We start from the raw sequence: 22,756 nt of genomic DNA on the forward strand, positions 1-22,756 counted from the left end.
TTGAAAATAATGTTAAAATCTACCTATTTTATCTTGCATATTCGCAACTTACGCTATAAAAAAATAGTCGAATGTTAGAGTTGTTTATGTGAGAAATGTTCTCTAGATAGAAAGATGCTTTTAATAGCTACGAAAAGATTTGATCTCATACAAACATTTACGATAACAGGCAAAACATACCTCCAGAAGAAAACAGCTGAAAAATTTTTAAATAACTTTGCTTATCACCAATAGCTAATCTAATTAATACAAACGAAGACAAAATGTCAATAGTTTTTGATAAAAATTTCTTGTTTATGAAGATGAAATTAGTCGTTTTTGAATGAAATATGTAATCTTGGTTTTTGTTTCCGCCAATCAAATACATGTACCCACGTATGCAGCAAGAAACCAAATCAAGAAGTTGAAACACAAAATAAAGTTCCACGTACTTCTACTGTGCCTTTGTATAACACCACAAAAAACGACAGCATTTTTAAAGAGTCAAGATTGGGAGAATCTTCACCAGTTACGGCAAATGATATTAAAGCAGTTTCAAATTCATCATTGCCGGCTAGGACTATGACGGAAATAATTGTGAGTAAGAAAATTTTGAAATATGGTATGATAATTTTAATTTCCATTTGGCCATTAAGAGGTAATGGTACCTTGTGAATTTCGTCAATACTTCATAAACTGCTATATAGACACGAAAAACCGATATGAACTGACACCAGATACCTGGACGGACAAACAAGATTATATTAAAAATGTGGTTCTGAATCAAGCGCATAACAAAATATGGATTTTTCTTAAATACTTCTGTGCACAAGCTTAACGTATCACGTACCATAAGTGATCCATGGCGTAAAAAAAATCTCCTAGGAAAGACTTCTGCGCTACCATTTATTGTAATGAATTATTAAGATATACATTTCTAAGTACTTCAAAAGCTGTGCAATCATGAGCAAAATTTGTTGTTCCAATGCATTAATTTACTTTTTGTTTATAAACTCGAGAAAATAACTACGAGTCACATGCTCACAATGTAACATTACCAAAAACAAATATTAATATGTAGACTGCATGCAAATATTCGAAACTATGCTGTTTAACTGTTTCCAAACTACTTGTTTGGATTATAAATTTATCTACTATCGTTGATGTTCAAACTACGAAAAAAAATGTTATTTGCATTAGATTGATGATCGGCGAAATGGGCTTGAGCCAACCTCTGTGCTTCTAGATTATTGCAGACGTAGGGTAGGTAATATTTAATTAGTAAAAGTTATTATTCATTATATACGTCTTATATCTCTTCAAGTTTATACAACCTTACACATTGATCCTTTCTGTTGTGGCGTTGAGTCCCATTTCTACGGACACCACTTATTTACGTACCATCATAAGTTACATGCATTCATGTCTCGTCATCATTACTTTAATATTTGGATATTATCTACAATATTTATCAACTTATCGGTTTGTATGCTTATCTTCAACTATATTCTTTTAAAAAATACCCGTAAAAGAAATAGCCTATACAGTACATTATGTCCAATCGACTGATTTTTCAAACTTTAGCGCATTTCTTCTCGTTAAGTTTTAATATACGGACGCATATAATTAGCGAAAATGAATATCAACTTTCGTTATCGCACGTTCTACTTTACGGATGAAGACAATAATGCCCATAATAAGTAACAAACATGTGTTATTCATAGAAAAAACGTTAAAACAAGATAGTAGAAAGTTTGACTTACGAAGGAAATTGTTTATATGACCTTATGTGTTGTCTGATGTCTGTCCCTGTACTTGTGTGTTCAACATATTTGACATGTTTGCTATTTTTGGAGCGAACTCTATACAAGATTTTTAATGAAGAGTACGATCTTCAGAAAAAGATTTAATTCTTAACATTTTGTGGTGAAAATTGGTCCATAGCAGCAATTTACCAAAAAAATGTACGGTATGGGATTTTGGTCACATAGGTACATTTTTTAGACCCTAACTTATGTAAGGGTTATTATGAAAAATAATAAAAGTTGTGGAAAGTAAACTAGGTTTGCTAAATTTTTATCACGCCCTGCGATGTTCGGGCCATTCTCCAATATCCGGGTTGTCATACAAACGATTTTGCATTAAACCAATGTGTAATTTTTGGTGTATTATTACACAACTAAATTAATAACTGTACAATGCGAAGTTGTGTGAGATATTTAATGGTCGGCTTTGCCCAACTACAATATTCTTACCCGTTTAGTGAAATCAGAACATTGTTAAGCTTACTTGCACTTCTTGTTGTTTTAGGAATTAACGATATCATATGTGAAATTAAAAAGTCAAGTTAGCAATTCTATTTCTCTACAAATCCTGCATTGAACTTTTTATACGGATTCGAAAAACACAAGAAGTGGCAGTATTAATGATTTATACCCTACATAACTTGCGGATATTTGTGTAACGCTTAGAAAAATTTGAGATAGATCCACCTTTTATCATACCAATTGATTGAGAAAATGATTCTAAGTTTGTCTGTTTGTCTAATATCTGCACATGTATTCTTATGTTCAACGAATTTTCGACTTATTTTGCTGCAGTTTGATCCACTGACTTGTTTTGGCCTAATTTGTAACGACAATTTGACTTAAAAGTAAACTTTACCAAATTTGCTTTCCTTTTCTTGTATCTTAATTACTAGCGAAAGCGATCATTTATGTACCAAAAATGGCTAAGTTTTAATAAATTATGATGAAAATTGATTTTTAGGAAATTAGTTATATGGAAATTGGTTTACATTGGCCTATTTTTTACACAACACTATATACATGGGCTCTCGTGGCAGCAAGCCTTTCTATATCGGTAAAGTCTAATATGTGGTTTATGATCACGGAGGCAACAGACAAATAAAAGAATATTTGGCAAATAAATTAAGTTTGCTAAATTTAGACTACATTGATGTTTCAGGAAAGTGATATATTTACATAAATATAATGTATGTATTTTGGTGCATTATTATGAAACGGGTAAATATAAGGCGAAGTGTTGTAGCGTATTTACGATTGGCCTTGACCGATTTTAGCATTCTTAAGTAATAAGAGAATGATTGCGTTGTTCGTAGCGCATAACGTAACACACATTAAGTAAAAAGCAATTCCGTAATTCCTTCCTGAAAAGAGCATTGGCCGTTTTGTATAATAACAAATGACCATGATCAGGACATCTCCTAAAGCGGTGCCATAGATCCATTTTATTTTTCCTCAAAAACGAAAGCGTGTTGTTCCACCAAGGAACCATAGCTCGTTTAAAAGAAGTGTTGGATTGAGGAATAGAAAGATGAGCAGCCGTGCGAATCGTTTTAGACATAATAGCAGCATCATGGTTGCAGTTCCCGTTAAATGGCTTTGAATTCAAAAATGACTCCACCTGTTTGGAGTAATTGATCCAATCCGCTTTATCTAGGAGGAATTTGGCCTGTTTTGCTGGAGTAGCAGAGGACGTTGAAAGTTTAAGATCGATTATGATTGGAAAGTGATCACTATTATGTAGATCATCACAAATAGATCTGGAAACCAAAGGAAGAAGGGAGGGAGAGCAACATGTTAAATCAATATGTGAAATAGTATGATGAGTTGAGAAGTGCGTTGGTTTTCCATCATCTAAAACGCAAAGGTTGCTTTGAAAAAAGGCCTTTTCTAAAACAGTACCGCGAGTGTTGTTCACTGTTGAGCCCCAGATCGTATTCCAGCTGTTGAAATCGCCGCATATAATTAATGGGGGGCAAAGTACGGAGAATAAATTGTAGAGTTCTTGCTGAGAAAACGATTGCGAAGGTGGAATATAGAGCGAAAGCACTGTAAATTTTATATTTAACATTATTTGTATCGCTACGGCTTGTATATTTGAGCTTCAATTTATGCGTTTGTGAGGTATACTTGATTTTATAAAAACACCTACTCCTTGTTTGGAATATGAATTTTGATCAGCATTCGTTAAGTATCCAGTATATGATTTGGGTGGAATAGGATTAAAAGAGCTTCTACAATAGGTTTTTTGAAGCGATAAAAAGGTTGGATTAAAATCACTTATGAGTGTACGGAGTTCATCAAAATTATTAACAAGTCTCTTAATGTTGCATTGTAGAATTTTAAAAACTTTATTTAATTGTAATGACATGTAAGCAGAGTGGAGGGAGGATTAAGTTGACATGTCAGCGTCTCCGTCGAGAAGGTCGCTATAGGAATTTTTCGTGAATGATTTATTCTTACCAGCAGAATAATCTGTACTTAGGTGATTTGGTACATTTGAAGCGCAACGAGTTGGCGCACGTGAATAATTTGAAATTGAAGGTTGATTAATGGATGAAAGAATGGATTCATTACCACTTGTGATTTGTTGAGTAAAGTTGAGAGCTGGAGATTCTGGAGAATTTGGTATATTAGGTTTTAGCATATGTGTTGTTGTTTTAATTTTTTCAATGTTTGCAGTTGCTTTGGTTTTTTAAATATTACCTTTGGCGGCTGATGTAACTGGTTTCGCAATATAATTTTTGGTTAATGGTGGAACAGGTTTTTCATTGGAAGCAGTTGGAGTTAAAGTCTTACTAGGCTCGATTTGCGAGGCAACAGCAGCATAGGTATTACTTTTGCCAATTCCATGGGCTACAGATGGATTTCTTTCCCGGTATGTGCGTCGCGCTTCGCCCATGCTACAGTAATTTTCTGTTTTGATTTTTAATATTTCACGCATCTGTACAAAACGTGGGCATTGTTTGTCTAACGCTGAGTGTTGATCATTGCAATTTATGCAGAAACTACGGGTACAGCTTTCAGTATGTGGAGGATGACCACAGTTAGCACAGGATGGAGGACTGGTGCATCTTTTTGCCGTATGACCCGTTGGCGTTGGCAGTTTTTACACCTCATGGGATTTGGAATGTAGAATTCTACATTACATTTGTACCAAGCTACATCAACCGTTGCCTGTAGCCGGTAGCGGTCAAAAGACAAAATAAGTCTTCCTGTAGGAGAGCGGGTTTTTCCATCGTCATTTAATTTGACGATGCATTTGGCATAAACTACGCCTTAACCGAGTTCAGTTTGTCATGCAGTTTAGCGGATATAGCGCACAAATTGGCTAATGATTTAGACTTTATGAGCTTTTCAGTTGCGCTCGGTTTCCCAGCCAAGACAAGTAAATTTCCATCGCGTAAAATCGATATAGAGTGTGTATGTGTTGTAATGCTATCTAGTGCTTTTTTAATAGCGAAAGAGCTGATTTGCGAAATTGTTATGGAGGGATCAGTTGGAGAAATTACAACATATTTTTTGTCGATAGGAACGATGCTACTGGTTGGCAACACCGGAAATTCGGAATTTTTAATTTTTTTTCTTTGGGGGGATACGTCTGCTAATAGATGAAATTTATTTGAGTTTTTATCAGGCGGCCCCGGGGCCATTATGCCTTATGCTTGTCTATTGTTTAATAAATTGGTACATAACCACTCACTTGAAAAGGTTTGTGAACTGCTGAGGATAATGGCAATTGTTTTCAATATTTTATTTTTCTTTTATGTTTTTGTTTTTTTGATTTTTTTATTATATTTGCAGAAAAAGAAAGCAAATATCGTATCTGCGACAATCAGTTTTTGCAAAAGCACAGAGAACACACGAGTTAAACACACAAAAACACCGAAAAATACCGAAAACAATTAAAAAATCGCAGACGAAACACAAAACACGCACTACTCAGAACACAAGTCGATAACGTATTGTTTTTTTCGTAAATGCAAACAGCCGCAAACATTTTAAAAATTTGAAAAAAAATTTCGTTTATGCGCAAAGCACAAACTTTCATTGGTTTCAGCATTTTATCTGTTTTTTGGATCTAAATACAGATTACATATGTATAGATTACATTAAAAGCCCGATAAAAACATAAGATTAATGCTTATTATTAACGTCACTTTTTTACATTTTTCTATAGACAACTTTTTTTTTATATATTTATGATTTTTATTTCATTTTTTACCCCATTACCGTCGAAAAAAAACAAAAATGCATAATGAAAAGAGTGTGGAAATAATAATTGAGCTGCAGTAGTGGAGAAAAAGATATTAGGACAGATTTAAATTTAAGGGAAAACAAAAACCGAAACTACTTACCCTCTTACAAAGCAAGTTTCTTTACTTTCAAATTTTTCAAGTGCAAATTTCTTTATTTTCAAATCTAAAAATTATTATATCTAGTCTGAGGTAAAAGCTCACCACATATAACTTGAGAGAAATGAGCGACCACTTGTTGGAATGTATTTGAACTTCGAATTTGGTAACTTGAGAGAGCAATTAAAGGAACGAACATTGTTGCAGTGATGACAGTCAGATTGTTTGCTGTGGGTGGAAATTTTGACTTTAACATTCAATGTTTTAAAGATCCTGCTGCCAACATATTAAAAAATGGTATTTACATTAATAATTTTATTTATTTAGAAAAGCATTAATGAATGGGTTTTAAATTGTAAACAAATTGGGCATTATTCCCACATGTTTGGAATTATTGAGAATCATTTTCAGTTGGCGGCAAATTTTTATACGCTTACTCTCGCATGCACACAATTTTTATACAAATACTTGAACAATATTAAAAATTGTAAACAAATTGGACGCTTATAAAATTTTTGGAGGGTCGGACTGGCAGATAGACGGACAAAAGTACAAACGGACAGATGGAAAGGCGAAGAGAAAGGCCCATTTGTAAGTTTTAGTTTATATTACGTCGAGAGCAGTTAACGTCCGCCGCAAAAAATTCTCAGATATTTTGGGTTAACTTTTTATAAATAGTCTTGCAGGTGGTTTGAGTAAAAAACTTCAAGCTCAAATATAAGCAAAATAAAAATTACAATTTCTTGGTGAGAATAACCCCCAATAAATTATTATGCTGCCGGTGGCGGCAATTCCCCAAATTCTTCTCCAGGCATGCTCTCCTCTACTCGTCGTCACAATGTTTTATAAAACTCTCGCAAGCTCGTGGCGCCAAATCGCAATGCAATTCCAAGTTCATGGACAGAAGTTATTAACCAAACGCACATAACCCTTTTTCTTGACACGTTCATGTTTAGTTTTATTTCCAGTTCTAAACTCGATAAGGTAGGCTATTCTCCTTTATTCATCAGAATTTTTCACCCTCTGAAAGCTGTTAACGCTATATTCTATGATCTAACAATTTTTCCTAGACTTAGATGCAAACAGCCCTAGGGTACTATTATATATATTATTTTTTCTTTATTGAAGACCGTCAAGTAATTATCTTCAAAACCGCAAGCTGATCACATTTCCATCAATCAATGCAGGTATACACCTGCCCGTTGTATTGTTATCACGCCTGCCATCATCAGCCTATCTTGCACTCTATACCACTTTCAATAAACCAGTGCAATCTTTATTTTTTTAAAAGTCATAGGTTTTCGTTTGCGTTGCTTAGTAACGTTTATTCAACGGAACGTAGGTAGAACAGAAAATACCGAAAAGGGGCACATATATATATATATTTCTTTCTTTCAGTAAAATATATATATCTATATATACGTATAAATATATGCAAATATATATATAAAAATATTATAAAAACAAAAAATGTTTACACATTTGTCTGTTCTTAACAATACCACTGAAGAAATGAAGGCCATATAATGTCGCATGCATATTCTTTGGCATCACTGTTTCAAATGACATCGTAGGCTTCTTTGTTGGTAAGCGGTTTTCTCAATGTTTTCATTCTTCATAGTACAGTTGAGCAATGAAAATACAGCAGACTTTCAATGTTTATTTTACGTCTTTTAGATGAGGCTATGGTAATTTTTACTTATAAACCCTTTTATGTGGTTTTTTTTCGGATTAAACCCGCTTTATCGACACTAATATTTGCAGGTTCTTTTTCTTACGTATATATTTAAGTTTTTAGAAACTCACTCAGTTCAGTTATAATGTGCTTTTTCAATACAAGAAAATTTTGATAATACATTTCTTATAGGACTATATTTTAATTACAACTTTTAGTAAGACGTTGTTTTGTTATATATGAGTTTTATTTTCAGTTTTAATAAAACGTTTTTACTTTGGCTTTAATTCTAATTTCCAATATTAGCAATGTGTTTTCACTTAGGGTTAAGTTTTAATTATCAACTTTTTACAAACTTTTCTTTCATTCTTTCTTTTTGATGTCTTATGAAGAAATTTGAAGAAAACAACATTTTAAGAAGCAGAGCAATTGATTTATAATTCTCTGCAGAATCTTTCCCGTGTGGTTGTTCGTGCTGAACTGCCTCGTTCGCTTGTTGAAAAAAAGAACTCTCTACTTGCTTCGCTGGTTTATTTCATGTCTGAGTTTGTTAATGCCTTAATAAGCATGATATGTTTCAGATAGAACCAATTGCACAAAGCGAAACCGGCCCTTACGGACTTTATCTTTTTTTTTACCCACCGCTGTAAGATCCATGTATACCCATTTTATTTTCTTTCATAACGTATGTAACACCCAAAACGAAGTTTTATAGACCCTACAAAATCCATACATTCTTGATCAGCGTAAAATTCTGAATTGATTGAGCCATCTCTGCCCGTCGGTGTGTTCGTATCGTGTTTGCCTTTGGCACCCTCCTGGCCGCAAAAATTAATATAACGGCTTCAAATTTGATAAAAACGTTGGAAGAAGCCCGTTGTAGAGCGTAAACTGAACTCAACTCCGTTTTTCTTAAGAAAAATTTGTGGCTCGATACTTGGAAATTCTTAAAGTCAGAAAGCTGAAATTTTCCACATTTACTTTGCACTCCACCCTTTACGTACCGAAATGGCAAAAAATCGGCCATGTCTACACAAAGTTACAAGTGGTGAAATTTCCTTTTTTTCACTTATTTGAGATTTTATTCATATTTATCATAAGGCAAAGAAAGTATGTTTAAACCTAATTTGTACATTCCTCAAACGAAGATGTATTGTCTGCCTAAATAAAACTGATTCTACAATAAATATGGTAGACACCACAGCCTAGAGGATTAATATTTTCTTAATAATAACAGCGATATGGGTATTAAATAAAAAACTTGGAGAATAGAATGCGAAAGCATTGCGGTGGTTATGCGAGATTTCACTCCCGCCGAGTACAACTTTTTTACTTGTTTTAGTTCTTTTTTTTTGTTATAACTATTGAGAATTTTGAGTAAGAAGAGAAATTTTGAAAAGACAATTCATTAGCAGTATTCCGCTATCTTATAGGTCATCGCCCTTTTGCGAATAAATAGTAAACATAGACCCACTCTCTTTGCACTGACCGACCTTACAAAGATGGCTAACTTACCAAACATTGCACAGTTTTAGAGCACATATATATATATATATATATATTTTATATATATATTATTTAAGCCATACATACGTTATGTTCATATTAAAACATGAATGAAAATAACGATTTCTGTTGGTTCATACCTTAAAATTGCAACAATTATGTTGGTGAATAGAATTTTGAAATTGGAAAGATCCTTTTGAATTACCTACTTTAATATTTTAATGAACTCGTCGATGTTGCCGATAGTTCTTTTAGTATTTATATATGCATCCTCTCCTCCCTTTGAAGGAGAATACTTGGAATTCTTCTGAATTACTTCATTAAACTTTATAATAATTTTTTTATGTTTCACGAAATAAACATAACAATTATGACAGTAATCACCCATATGTTATGTTATTATGTGTTCTCAATTCTATAAAGTTTCTTATATGAACATGATATTTTCGTTGCATTTCATCAAAAGTTAATTATCGGTTTTCTTTTTTTTTATTATGTCCACATCGTTTGAGATATAATAGTCTTCCATGTTGATTGAACCATAATTAATTAAACATGTGAGGACCGAGACTGTTTTGGTTCTCCACTTTAGATTAACGTTTAGAGTATGCATTCCTAAGTAGATTAAGCATAGAGTAAATAAGTTTTTAATACGACCATGACAATTCTATGACAGGTAAGGTTGGCATCGAATTCGTCTGTTACGAATTAGATCCAAACATTGATTGGCAATGCTAATCAGGGGAGAGAAGTAACCGTTATCACTAACGAAGAGGGTTTTGCGTAAGTCTTTTTTACCTTTTTGGTCGTCGACAAGGGTGGACGTGTGCTCGGATTGGTGAGATGTAAAACAAATATCGTGAATAAAAGTATAAATTATAGTAATGAGTACATATAAATTGTAATAGTAAGAGTCAGTAATTGAAACCCTCTTCAATTTAATTGTAAGTTATGATTATTAAATATAGTTCGAATAAAGAATACGGAAATCACCGAAGTTAAGTTGTTCCTTTTCTTTGATGGCGTTAGATTAAATCATAACCTGATTAGATGAGTGTTTAGCAAGCTAAATTACGGTGCTTTAGCAAGTAAGGAAATTTGATCCACTTTGGTCAAATGTTATAACAAAATAGATTGAGTAGGCAAAGGGTGCAGGTAAGTGCCTTACTCTATAGGAGATTAGAATAAGGATATATTACACACACCCTTTCTGTAGCTGTGTGGTCCAAGAATAATGAAATTCTTATAAGCAGGCCTGTACAGCCTATGACGATACCCCATACGAAAGTTAATAGGACATCCGTACCTTAATTAAAAAAGTATATAGGCCCGCGGCATTTATGTTCATATTTACCTCCTTACAAATAATACCTCATTGAAACGGTATCTTCTGGATAACAATTTTAATTTGAGTGTAAAGAGCGTTTTTAATAATAATTGTGTTCCTATTAATTCTAATATTTCAAAATCTTTATTGTGTAATAGCTTGGAGTTATTTTTGACCACACAATGTGTATTTATTTGTAGGGCTTAAAATATTTGTTCTCCTCGAATTGATACGATTTATTCTCAAATCCAAAAATTTATTCTATATTACTTTCTATTTCATTATTTTCTACATTCGGTATGGGTATTTTCAGGTATTTTATTTCCCAAAGATTAGATATGTATTATTAAATAATGCTCCTCCAAAATGGAATGTATTTGAGCTTCTTATAAATGATTTTATATTTTGCATATTATTTTATTATTAGCTAAAATCTTGGAGCTGTTCTTTTTTCACTTTTTATTAGTTCTATATTTATTAATTGCTCCAGATATAAATTTTTCTTAGCTTCTGTTTCTAAGACTTTAATTACTGAATTTATTTCACGTTTTATTTTATTTTTGTCGCTCTTGATAACTCATTTTAGATGGTTTAAAGTTACACCAAAATAATTGTGTACTAATACTTGCTGCATATTTCGCACTACCAATTGGATTGATATAATTAACTTTGAAAAAATTGCATTAATTCCATTAATTTAAGATAATATATTTTGTTTTATTTAATAGTATATTTCTATAATACCTGAATCTACGCTCTTTCTAATATGATGTAGAGGTATTTGTTTAAAAGCTTCTTCGATTTCAATGTCTTGGGCTCTATTTGTACATTTAGTAAATTTTATTTGGCTATCATTTATCCTGCGCTTTATTATAATTTTGTTCGACTAATTCCGGATGTATATAAATTTTTCAACTTTATGGTTTGTCATTATAATTTGAGTTTTATATATATTTAGTGTTTGCTCTTTTATATAGAAATTATCGTACACACTTTCGTCAATCGAAAGAATCGTTACCACCGATACACCACTTTCTTCTGTATTGTTTACCGTGTTCAATTCCATCTTACTTTCCGAATTCCATGAAAAATTTATCTCATAGGAGTTTACGCATTCTTCATTTTCCTGAAAAACGTCCACGTTATTTTCTATTCAGCTTAGAAAATCGGCTGTTTGATTTTCCTTGCCTTCTATGTACTCTACATCGAAATTGTATTCTCCTAATTTCTTCTTATTAATATCTGATGATACGCTTTCGCTAAGTCTATAGTTGCGAAATATTGTGCTCGTTCTAATTTGTTTAATATTGAGTCTATGTTTGGAGATTTATCAATTTTTTCTTGATTTATTGTAATTTTCTATAATCTATTATAATTCTACATTTTTTTTTGTGCATAATTGTCAATTTTTTTGACACAACTATTAAAGGGCTAGAATATCGTGAGATACTAAATATTTGCTGTTCTTTCATTTTCTTTATTCATCTTCGTACCTCTGCTTCATGTTGTGGACGATATCTGTATAGCTTTCAATTTATTTGCTCATCGGTTGCTGTTCTTGTCCCATGTTATGTATTTTCATTGTGTTTGTTAGTTTGTCCCCTCCCTTAAAAAATAGTTTCTCAAACTCTTCAACATTTTCATGATTTTTTTTTGCTTTTTAAATGATCCAATTGTATCCTATCCCAGTTAAATTGGATTCCTTCTGGTGCGGGGCTCCTATCAGTGGTAGGAATCTTTGGAAACGAAACTACCTGAAAAATTGTGACTCCCATCTGGCTTGTTCATTCATTCAGATTCATTCTACTTGCGTTGAATGTTCTTTTTCTCGAATATGTTTTGTTGTTTTGCTTCTTCTTCTTTTATTTTTATGTTTGTGGTGATCGTTTGCAAATTAATTTTTTTTTAGTGGTACAACTCACCTTTTTTTGGTTGTTGTGGGTTTTTCACTGTTTTATTTGCAAAAGTCACTGCACAAGGAATGATAAATTATGTTTTTTTTATGGTAATTTTTTTTATGGGTAAAAAGTTACTGCTCATAATTGATTAAAGTATTTTCTTCTGGTTCGTTTTGCTGGGTCATTTTTTTTCAATTGGGATCCAACCGACTGTTTAATCATTGCTTTTAATTATTTTGCTTTAAAAAAAGTACAAGGAAGATTTATTTGGATGGAATAAGTTTATTGCAAGAAGAATTATTATAGACTGATCATTATTATTGACTGATCATTATTATTGACTTTGCTTACCAGCTAACTTAATTCTTTAGTTGTGTAGTCAACATTTACAAATTTATTAATAACATTATTTTCGTATGCATATATTTATTAAAGTACAAAAACTTAAATTTTTGACGTGGCATCGTAAAGTCAATTTTAAATGACCTATTTTAATGTTTTAATGTTTCATTGATCTCGATAAGATAAAGACTAGCGTCCCCCATAAATTAAATTTAGAGAATTTCAGGCTTCTTTTTTCCATAATTTATGAGTTATAAGCAAACATCCATAAATTTTTGCTTAAGGAAGCGCGTCCAGTAGTTGCGTCCAGTTGACACCTTCCTGTTTGCCTATGCTGTGACCAATTTGATCCGTCTTCAATACCAATTTGCAAGAACTTCTACTGTTTCTATCCAATTTGCAATCAATATTTGAATTGTCTGCGAACAGAAGACTCTCAACAGCACACACCGAACAGACACATAGCTAGACAAACATGGTTAGATCGATTCAGAATTTGTGCCAGCAATGACGTGTGAGCTGGCGCATTATGTTACCGCATGTTTCACGCCCAAAACAATTTTGAAACAATTCCATGGCATGAGCTACCCGATATACCGACATTCTAACCAACTTCTTTAATAATGATTCGCCGATTTTCTATAACAATATGCTTCACTGCTTCAACGATTTTGTTGGCTGTTAAAGTGCTGGTATGTCCAGGGCAGGTATCGTCGCCAACATCTTGGACTTCTCCGAATAGTTTATAGCGCTTATAAATTGTTTTCTTCCTCAAAGTAGATGCGCCAAATTCCACAGTCAGCGTTTTAAATGGATTGATGCGTATATGGCGCGGTATTATTTACATTCGAGTATATATATATGCATATAAATTCGTTGAGATTTTCGGTATTTTTATGTCAAATTATTATGAACGAATTTTCATCAAGAAGTTTTGAAAACTAAGCCTTTTTATATCATTCAGCTTCCGTAGGAACTGTTTTAAAGCAATGGGTTCAAAAAATTGCCCCGTCCGATCTACTGGTTATTACAATTTGAATGCCGCAATATTATTACTCAACAATTCCGAAGTTCTGAAAACTATGCTATATTTTCATATAACGAACCAGACGTTATGCGCATTAGCGAAAAAAGGATCCGATCCAGTTTCAATAGCTGTCGTCTGTGGGCGAAAACAAGTCATTGTACTAAATTTGATCAAAATATCTCAAAAGTTGCGACCTGCAAGTTGAATACAGATCTACGTGGATACACAACAGACGGGCAGACGGTCAGATAACTCTACATCGATTCAGAATCATTTTCTATCGATGTTATAAAAGTATATTTCATGTTTTTCTGGTTCTTGCACATGTTCACAAAAACTTAATAAAACTATACCATAAAACTAGACCACAAGTCGTATATGGTATGAGAACTTTTAATTTCGATTTTAATTATAATTTTTATTTACATTTTTCGTTTCAAACAGGTTTGCGGATAGCTCGGCAAGCAACCGTAAAGAAACTTATACAATCCAAAAGAGCACCCTTTCGACACGTGAACCCCTCTACATTCCGCTGTCCTTTATTTATAGCAACCTTGCCGGATTTATAATTCCAAGCACACTTCATCTATTTGGCTATGTTTCAGCTATTATTGTTTGGAAGCTTTTTGAACAAGAACAGCAAAAAAATCTCATTGAACGCGTCTTTTTAATGACCAAGCATCCTAAGCGTCTTTGTCGAAGCGTATGGCTTCTGTTAACCTTTGAATTTGCCATTTTCATTTTGTTGTACATGTGTTCGAAGCCAGTCAATTGGAGAAACAACGAATGGTTACAAAAGTTAGATCAATATTGGCAGCTAAAAATAAAAGTGAGTACGACTTTAGAAAAAGTGATTATGAATTTAATGAAGAATTTTAGTTGCTTTTCATTCAGCGTTAATTATGAAAAGTAATACAGTAAAAGCTCTTTATTCGCGCGGTATATGTTTCATAAATATGCCGCGAATACAGAAACCGGGAACACGGAATGGTAATTTATATGAAATTATAGGGGATATGTTCCTAGGTGACAAAATAAAAAAAATCAAATATATAACAAAATCAAGTTAATTGAAGTTTGTGAACATTTTGATTATCTTAAGGCTTAGGCAACGGTTTGAAGAATTTTGTAATTTTCTCTTGCTTGGGAGTTTTTAAAAGCTCCTTCAATTCTGACTGATACGCAGCAGTCGCATTAGAAATTTGCCTCTCAAAAATAAGACTTCGTTCCGTAGACGAATCAATGTTCATAAAGAAATCGCGAAGCTCATTTGCCATTCTTAAACTTCCACTAAGATTTTTCAACTTAAATGTCACGTTTCCAGTGCTTGTTGAAGCTTCTTCTTCAATGGGCTGTAACATTTCCTCCAAGTCGGTTTCAGTCAAATTTTCATCTTGCGATTCAGAAACAAAACCATTCCGTGACTAATCATAAAAAATAGCACTTGTAACTCACGCTTTCTTATTAGCACGCCAAAACACTGCCGGGTTGTCTTTATTCTGATTTTGTAAAGCCCGAGGATTAAACGATCTGTAAAGCATCAGTGGCTTAATAACACAATCTCCTGATGCATTAGAGCATAGCACCAGTGTAACTCTATCCTTCGCTTTTAGAAATGAATGTTTTGTTTGGCACTCTCTTCCAAAACAGTGCAGTTTCGTCTGCATTAAAAACTTGCTCAGGTTTGTGTCTGCAGCAGTGTCTGCGGATGTTGTTGGAGAAGCAATTTTAATGTTATGCAATAATTGTCCCACCTTAAGCTTACTGAACCAACCTCTCGATGCTTGAAATCCTCCATCTGTACATTTACCACTACAACTACCATCAGGTTCTTTAAAATGAGCATAAAGACGCTTTGCCTTCTCTCGGACCATTGGACCACTCAGGGGGACCCTTTTTTGGTTGCGGTCTTCGATCCATAATGACAACGCCACTTCCATTTTTTCTATATAGAGGATCACGAACAACTTTCGCAGACAGTGAAGTTGAAGCTATGGACGAACTTATTTTATCTTCGGATTTTTTTATCGTACAGTTGATTCGTTGATATTGATTGAGCATGGTGTGGATGCAAATGACTCTCCAACAATTAAGCATTTCTATTTTCACTTTAAGCTGTAACACAGATTTTTTTTGTGTCTAAACTCGTTTCTCATTTTTTTTAGTTGACATTAAAAATCCGAAAAAGAGCGGTGTTACTCGATCGCAATTTTTGTAACGAATGTGAAAGACGAAACAATAAAACACGCAAAGCAGCTTTTACCATAGAACGGAACAGGAACCTTTAAAAATATGTATACATACTTTATTCATTGAGTGATAAGGTTGCCTTCATTCTGTTTGTTTACTTTTTCAAAAACACCGATGGCGGATATCTATAGCCACGAATATAGGAATTGGTCGCATTTCTTTAATCCGCGAATAGTGAACCCGCGAATGAAGGAAGCGCGAATACAGAGCTTTTACTGTAATTCAAAAGTTATTACGATCGACAATATTTCACAACATTAAGTTTATATAAATATCTTGTATTGTTGATATGGTTTATTGATCATTGAGCAGCATCAAAGACAGGATCGTTTAATCAAGCATGGATATCAACAATTTACCTACTAAGTTTTAGAATATTGCCGCGCGTCAAGTAATTTATGTAGATCATAGTGTGAACTGCATTTGTATACCATAAGGGCGGATTTCGTTGAGCAAGAAAAAAAAAACCCAGCCTGCTCTCAACGTTACTTAAAGAATTTTAAATGTTCTTTCATGCGAAATATGTACTGAAAGCTGGAGTATGGATATGATGGTTATTTTGAAAATTGTAGAATTTATTGGTTTCATTGTTTATATTCAGTATATTGCATAGAGTATTCATTGGAAAATAATTTATTGCGATAACGTTCCTAAAATAATGAACAAATGAATTCATATAAAATCATGAAATAATTAAAGTTTTTTTTCAAAGCAGGTAATTAGACTGTCTGTCATTCTCAAAAGTTTTAAGCTAACATAATAATGATAACTGATGATGACTGTTTAATATTCAGTTTACTTCAACAAATCAAATTACTATTTGGCAGAGGTATTCTTAAATAGTGAATAAAATTTTTATAAAAAATATTAGTTTCAAATAACGGTTGTTAGTCATTCAATTAAAGTTTAATACTTGTAGTTGCAAATCGTTCTAGCTATTGATCTTTTCGCTTCTTTTATAGAGTTCAGTGGATTTTACAAAAATTAATTGTGCTTTTGACATTATAAACTCTTCGCTTTAGCACATAATCATTCACAAATCCTTGCATATTGCATTATATGATTCACAGCTAAAATGCTCGATATGATTTCTTTTAAAAATCTTCGATCTACACAATTTGATCGTTGTGGTCACTTCATAGAATGCATCATAGTAAATAAAAACCTGATAGCAGTAATGCGCTAACCAGGAAAAGAGCTACAATTTTTCTTATCCTTCTTCCACAGTATAATAACAGCGTAGTCTCCTTAACAGCGACATTAATAATCGACGAATTTGTCATCATCAGTATACTTTCGCAGTCACATCTCTCTGTGGGTCAGTGAAACACAAAAATATTTAAATTATTTAAATGACTTGAAAAGAAAAAAACGAAATGGGTGTACCGTTTTTCTAGAAAACATAAAACATTATTCTGTCAAATATTTTGTTGGACCAGAATTAGTGAGAGCAGATCTTTTTCTGTTTGGGTAAAGCCAATTGCGTACTTGCTAATTACTTATGCCCTTGTTGAACCCTAGATTAATAAGTAAAGAAACATTTAGCTATCTGTATACCTTTTTCCGGGCTTTTATGTTGTGGATAGGACATGCCTTAAATATGAAGAAGGATATGCTTTATTAAAAAAGAAAAGATATTTGCAAAGTGCAGTTGCAGAGTGTATACATACAACTCTTATTCGATAGTGACGCTAAAATAAGGAGAAACCCAAACTCAAAATTTGAGAGAAGCATTTAACGCATTTTTCCGAAAATCATTTAAAGAAATACAAATACTGAACTGAAAATTCTCTAAAGTAAAGATATGCGAAATGTAGAAATTAAACTCAAAGATGGTTGCGCTTAGTTCGATGAAGCTGTTAGCGGGCTTTAACGTTTTCGAAGTTCTGCCACTCATGGAGATCTGATACAAGAAGGAAAATTCGTTTTGGTGTCTTGGCCATTCGCGTGGAAATTTGGGGATGATCCTTTTTATAGCAATATATCAGAATTAGCCATACGGGATTTACGGTTTTTATTAGCAATCGGGCATTAAAGGGATATGATATGTTAGACATACCGAGACACGGCGGGTATTATCGGCCGTGCTGCGGGTGCAGTCTTTGTCCTTGAAAAGGCTTACGATTGTCATGTCCCAACTGTAGAACGTGGGGAGATTTCTACAAACTCTTCAGGGAGACGAGAAGTTGTTTCTCAGATTTGAGTAAAAATCTCGGCTCCTTGTGGGAGAAATTTTAAATAATGAAGACTAAGTTTGATAAGTGCCGTTACATTGCGCACTCATCTTCTTCCCCAGCTAACAAAGTTACAAATCGTAGCGTGGTTCGTCACCTCTGAGTTCTCCTAAGTTTGATTCGCGCAAGTTAGCGCTTCCGCAAAGTCTAGAAAGAAAGTTAGCGTTTCTGCTATTGTTGAGCGGGTCGGTGACAACAAAGTTACAAATAAGCCAAGGAGTCTTTCTGGTCCTCTCCCCCTGGCTGTTCGAGTATGAACGCTGGTTGCCAAAGTGGGCATGTTGCACAAGCTGCTAATGCAGGTGCGGTTAGCTCTTCTAAATTCTCCCCAACTCAAAACTCCCCATCCATTGGGAGTCTGCTCCTAGTACAGACCACATTTGCTTGACGGCAGTTCCTTCCAGCAAAGCAATATTTGTGTCGAGACTGGCACCTGATACATCTGTGGATAACATAAAAAGTTGTCTGGCGACGAAAGCCCCATCTCTCAATTTAAAGCGTGTTAGCATTCTGAAACTAGCTCCTTCTCAACCTAAAGAAATCTCGTCTTTTAAAATTCTAATTCTGACTGAATACATGGATTTGTTGTTAAATAAACTATTGTGGCCGGTTGAATTCTTAAATAAGGAAATTTATCCCCTGTGATCAACGCGTAATAGTAATGCAGTAGCGCTTTCCCATTCAAAAAACTAAATAAATCTCCAGGTTTACTAACTCACATTTATCAAAATGTTAGGGGCCTAAATTCAAAAATTCGTTTTACTTTTCTAAATTCCGTAAGCACGAAGTTTTCCTGTCTGCCATATCTGCGTCAATCCCGTCCAATTCAATGGAATTTCCCGCTTCTCCTTACGTTGAATTTATCGCCATTCGAGCGAAAATGCCTGATAAGCAGCTATTTATAACCTGCCCCAAATTCTGATATCTCCATATATAAGAAACCGGCTGCCTTCATTTGTGAAGTGACCAAGCCGTCTAAACCCATTGATTTGGTCGTTGCATTGGGTGACTTCAACTTGCCTCAAGCCACTTGGTGTAACAGTAATAATTCTGTCTTCTTTAACGAATATCACAAGAATAGAAAAAACAAGCTTTTCAAAAAATTTTCGAAAAGTGGTTCCTTCGACTATTTCACTTACTCAGCGGTAAGGCAAAGATTTAATTTCCTCAACCACCAATATTATTGCAGTTTGTTAAATCCCCTCCGTTTGCTAGCCCTAAATAGATTTTTATGTTTGTTAATTCCAAAAGAAAAATCTCCATAAATCCCTCGCATGTTTGTGTTAATGGCTCCGAGTCCTTGGATGGTATTGAAACCTCAAATCTCTTTGTAGAATACTTCCAACAAAACTTTTCGACTGCTAATTTCGATCTATCAGCAAGCCATCCATATCCGATTACTAATTTGGTTTCAGTTCCTAATTTGGATATTTCTGGACATTACATTTGAAGGGTTGAGCACTCTAAAATATAGCTCAAATTATCTCAAAGATCTTTAACCAGTCCTTGAATTTAGGTATTTTCCCTTTGTGTTGGAATAGTTCCTTCTTTATTCCTATTCACAAAAGTGGAAATAAACACCTCGTTGAGAACTACAGGCGCATAGCCAAGTTGAGTGTCTTGCCTAAGCTGTTCGAGCGAATTGTGACTCAGCATTTGGCCTTTGCCGTTAATTCGTGTATTTCTCCATACCAGCATGGCTTTCGGAAAGGAGAATCTACGGTCACCAGTTTGTTAGAGTTTACTTGTCATGCTTTCAAGGTTTTTTCTAGTGCCTCTAGCATTGATGTAATATGTACTGATTTAAAGAAAGCGTTTGGTTTGGTTAACCATAGCATACTTATCTTTAAACTCCAAGCATCTGGCTTTCCTTTGTATTTAGTAAAATGGATAAGCTCTTATCTGCACAATAGATCATTCAAGGTTTTGTTTAACTTCATCATCACAGATGAATTCCTCGTAACGTCTGGCGTACCTCAAGCCATCCACTTAGGACCAATTTGATTTAAGTTATACATTAATGATTTGCCCTTGGAGATTAAATTCAGCGAGATCTTAATGTATGCTGATGATGTGAAGCTGTTCTCTTCCTTCTCTGTAAAATCGCAATCACATCAGCTTTAAACCGACTTGAATAATTTGGTTGCATGGTGTTCTTTGAATGTTCTGAAACTAAATCTAAATAAATGTAAGAAGCTTTCTTTCTCAAGAAGGAAGTCATTCATTACTCAGTATTTCATCGATTCACACAAGTTGGAGGACGTCGATTCGTTCACAGATTTACGCGTCCTATTTGACCATAGGTTACGTTTTGACTTGCTTATTGAGCTGTCGTTAAGCAAAGATAGGTCCGCGCTTGGTTTTATAAAGAGGTGGCCCAAAGAGCTTGATGAGCCTTATATCACGATAAGGTTGTACATATGTTTGGTTAGACCTCTGCTTGTATGCTCTCCTTCATTTAGGTGCTACGTAGATTCAATTGAATCTGTTCAAAAGCAATTCTTGCTGTTTGCCCTTAGGAATTTGGTTTGGGACCTGATTGCCCCTCTTCCACCCTATGAAAATAGGTTGCTTCTATCATCCTTACTTGAGAAGCGTAGACTTATTCTTGGGGTTTCCTTCTTAATCAAAGTAATGAAATGGTATTATTGCCTCGCCCGCATTACTTGGTGGGATAAGCTTTAATGTCCCTTAACCGCTTCTCTAGCCACTTTATCTTGTGATTAAGGTTAGTCAATGTAAATAAAATTATGAGCTGTTTAACCCGTTCAGAGATGTTTGCAGAAACCTAAATGATGTCTATCACTTATTCTTATTATCGGACTCTTTAAAGTCCATTAAAGCAACTTCGCTTAATATGTGCGATTTACCTATGTCGTACTTAAACTAACATTTCATTCTTATTACTATTATTATCATAAATTTAGCCAGAGACTAAATTCTAAGGCTAAATTAAAGCACTAGCATCTAAGGCTTCCGGCTGTATTAGAAACTCTACCGCGCTTGAGATTTGAACCCACGACCATTGAGCTGCTAGTCGAGACTCTTGACTACTCGACCCGATTTCCTCTCTTCCACCCTATGAAAACAGGTTGCTTCTATTATCCTTACCGTTACATGAGAAACGTAGATTTGTTCTTGGCGTTTCCTTCTAAATCAAAGTAATAAATGGTATTATTGGCTCGCCCGCATTACTTGGTGAGATAAACTTAAATGTCCCTAACCGTTTCTCTAGACACTTTATCTTGATTAAGTTTAGTCGATGTAAATACAGTTATGAGCTGTTTAACCCGCTCAGAGTTGTTTTCAGAAACCTAAAGGTATTTATCATTTGTTCTCATTATAGGACTCTTTACAGCCTATTAAAGCAACTTTTCTTAATATGCGCGATTTACCTATTTCGTACTTAAACCAACATTTCATTCTTAATACTTCATTTTTGTTTAAAATAATATTGTGTTGTTAACGTGTTGGTTGCCAAGCTTATGGATATTTGCAATGGCTTAGAGGTTTGTTAGCAACCTGGATCTGTTCTTGTCGAGAGTGTGCTTCTGTGCTAGCTGTGTACATGCTTTTTTCCTCTTTTTTTTCTCTCCTTTTATTTATTTAAACTTACTTGCTTATTATTATTCTTGTTTTTTTTACAAGAATTAGTATAGGATTTTCTATTATCACGTACTGAATTCGACTATGATTTTCTTTAATTGAATTTCATGTATGAATGAATAAAAATAAATAAATAAATAAAATCCCGTAATACTGTACAAAATTGAAAACCAAATTACAAGTAAGAAAAAAGTATGTAAAACATTTGCAGATTGTATTAGATAACATTTTATTTTACTTATATATTTAAATGTATATAAAAGCAAAAGTGAGATTTACCAAAAATATAATATTAAATCCTCTCCCACCATAAATTGTTAATCTAAAAGCCCGCAAGTGCAGCACAAACAAACATAATATGTATTGAAAATTTTTGTGGAAATAAGTAAAATAAACAAAAGTTGCGCTTAATAGAATAGAAAAAAAGATGAAAGCTAGCCCGCTTTATTTATTAACCAACTATAAATACTAAAATATAATATAACAATTGCATACACACGCCTGTCCTAGGAGCAAAGCAAGTGAATGATTTTATTTACATACATTTGCCTCATAAATGTGCATAAGGGGCTGAAGGTAGCTGTATTAGCATTTGATAAGCAAACTTGCACGGGTGCGAGTTCAAAACCAAATATAAATAAGAAAACAAAAGAAAGGTAAAATAAAGAAGAAAATCTAATGAAACGTGCTGCGTTGCAACCAGCTACAAATATATCATCGTACGATCCGTTCCGTGGTACGATTATTCCATC

General features: G+C 33.8%; 2 protein-coding genes across 2 annotated transcripts in view; one reads left to right on the top strand and one right to left on the bottom strand.

Annotated features, from left to right (window-relative positions):
- The first annotated feature begins 459 nt into the window (after window positions 1-459).
- The window catches only part of LOC119643397, a 34,885-nt gene continuing 12,588 nt past the window's right edge, over window positions 460-22,756 (top strand). Inside the window, exons 1-4 of the mRNA XM_038042748.1 lie at window positions 460-576; window positions 1,180-1,242; window positions 1,304-1,461; window positions 14,359-14,743. Of these exons, the coding sequence (XP_037898676.1) occupies window positions 562-576; window positions 1,180-1,242; window positions 1,304-1,461; window positions 14,359-14,743 (621 nt within the window). The 5' untranslated portion in view covers window positions 460-561. The remainder of the gene's footprint in view (window positions 577-1,179; window positions 1,243-1,303; window positions 1,462-14,358; window positions 14,744-22,756) is intronic.
- On the bottom strand, window positions 15,162-16,130 carry LOC119643398 (tigger transposable element-derived protein 1-like). Its single transcript, XM_038042749.1, has 2 exons — window positions 15,689-16,130; window positions 15,162-15,616 (listed from the first exon to the last, which is right to left on the bottom strand). The coding sequence occupies exons 1-2, from the start codon at window positions 15,852-15,854 to the stop codon at window positions 15,366-15,368; spliced, it is 417 nt and encodes a 138-aa protein (XP_037898677.1). The 5' UTR covers window positions 15,855-16,130; the 3' UTR covers window positions 15,162-15,365.

This window comes from Glossina fuscipes, unplaced genomic scaffold (assembly GCF_014805625.2).
Source record: "Glossina fuscipes isolate IAEA_lab_2018 unplaced genomic scaffold, Yale_Gfus_2 60684, whole genome shotgun sequence".
In the NCBI taxonomy this organism is placed as follows: Eukaryota; Metazoa; Arthropoda; class Insecta; order Diptera; family Glossinidae; genus Glossina; species Glossina fuscipes.

What these genes read in the sequence shown, in the direction of transcription:
- LOC119643398 (XM_038042749.1), bottom strand. Translation starts at nt 15,854, where the DNA reads ATGGAAGTGGCGTTGTCATTATGGATCGAAGACCGCAACCAAAAAAGG. An exon ending in AGGATTTCAAGCATCGAGAG is followed by an intron (nt 15,617 to 15,688) that starts GTTGGTTCAGTA and finishes CAACATCCGCAG; the next exon opens with ACACTGCTGCAGACACAAAC.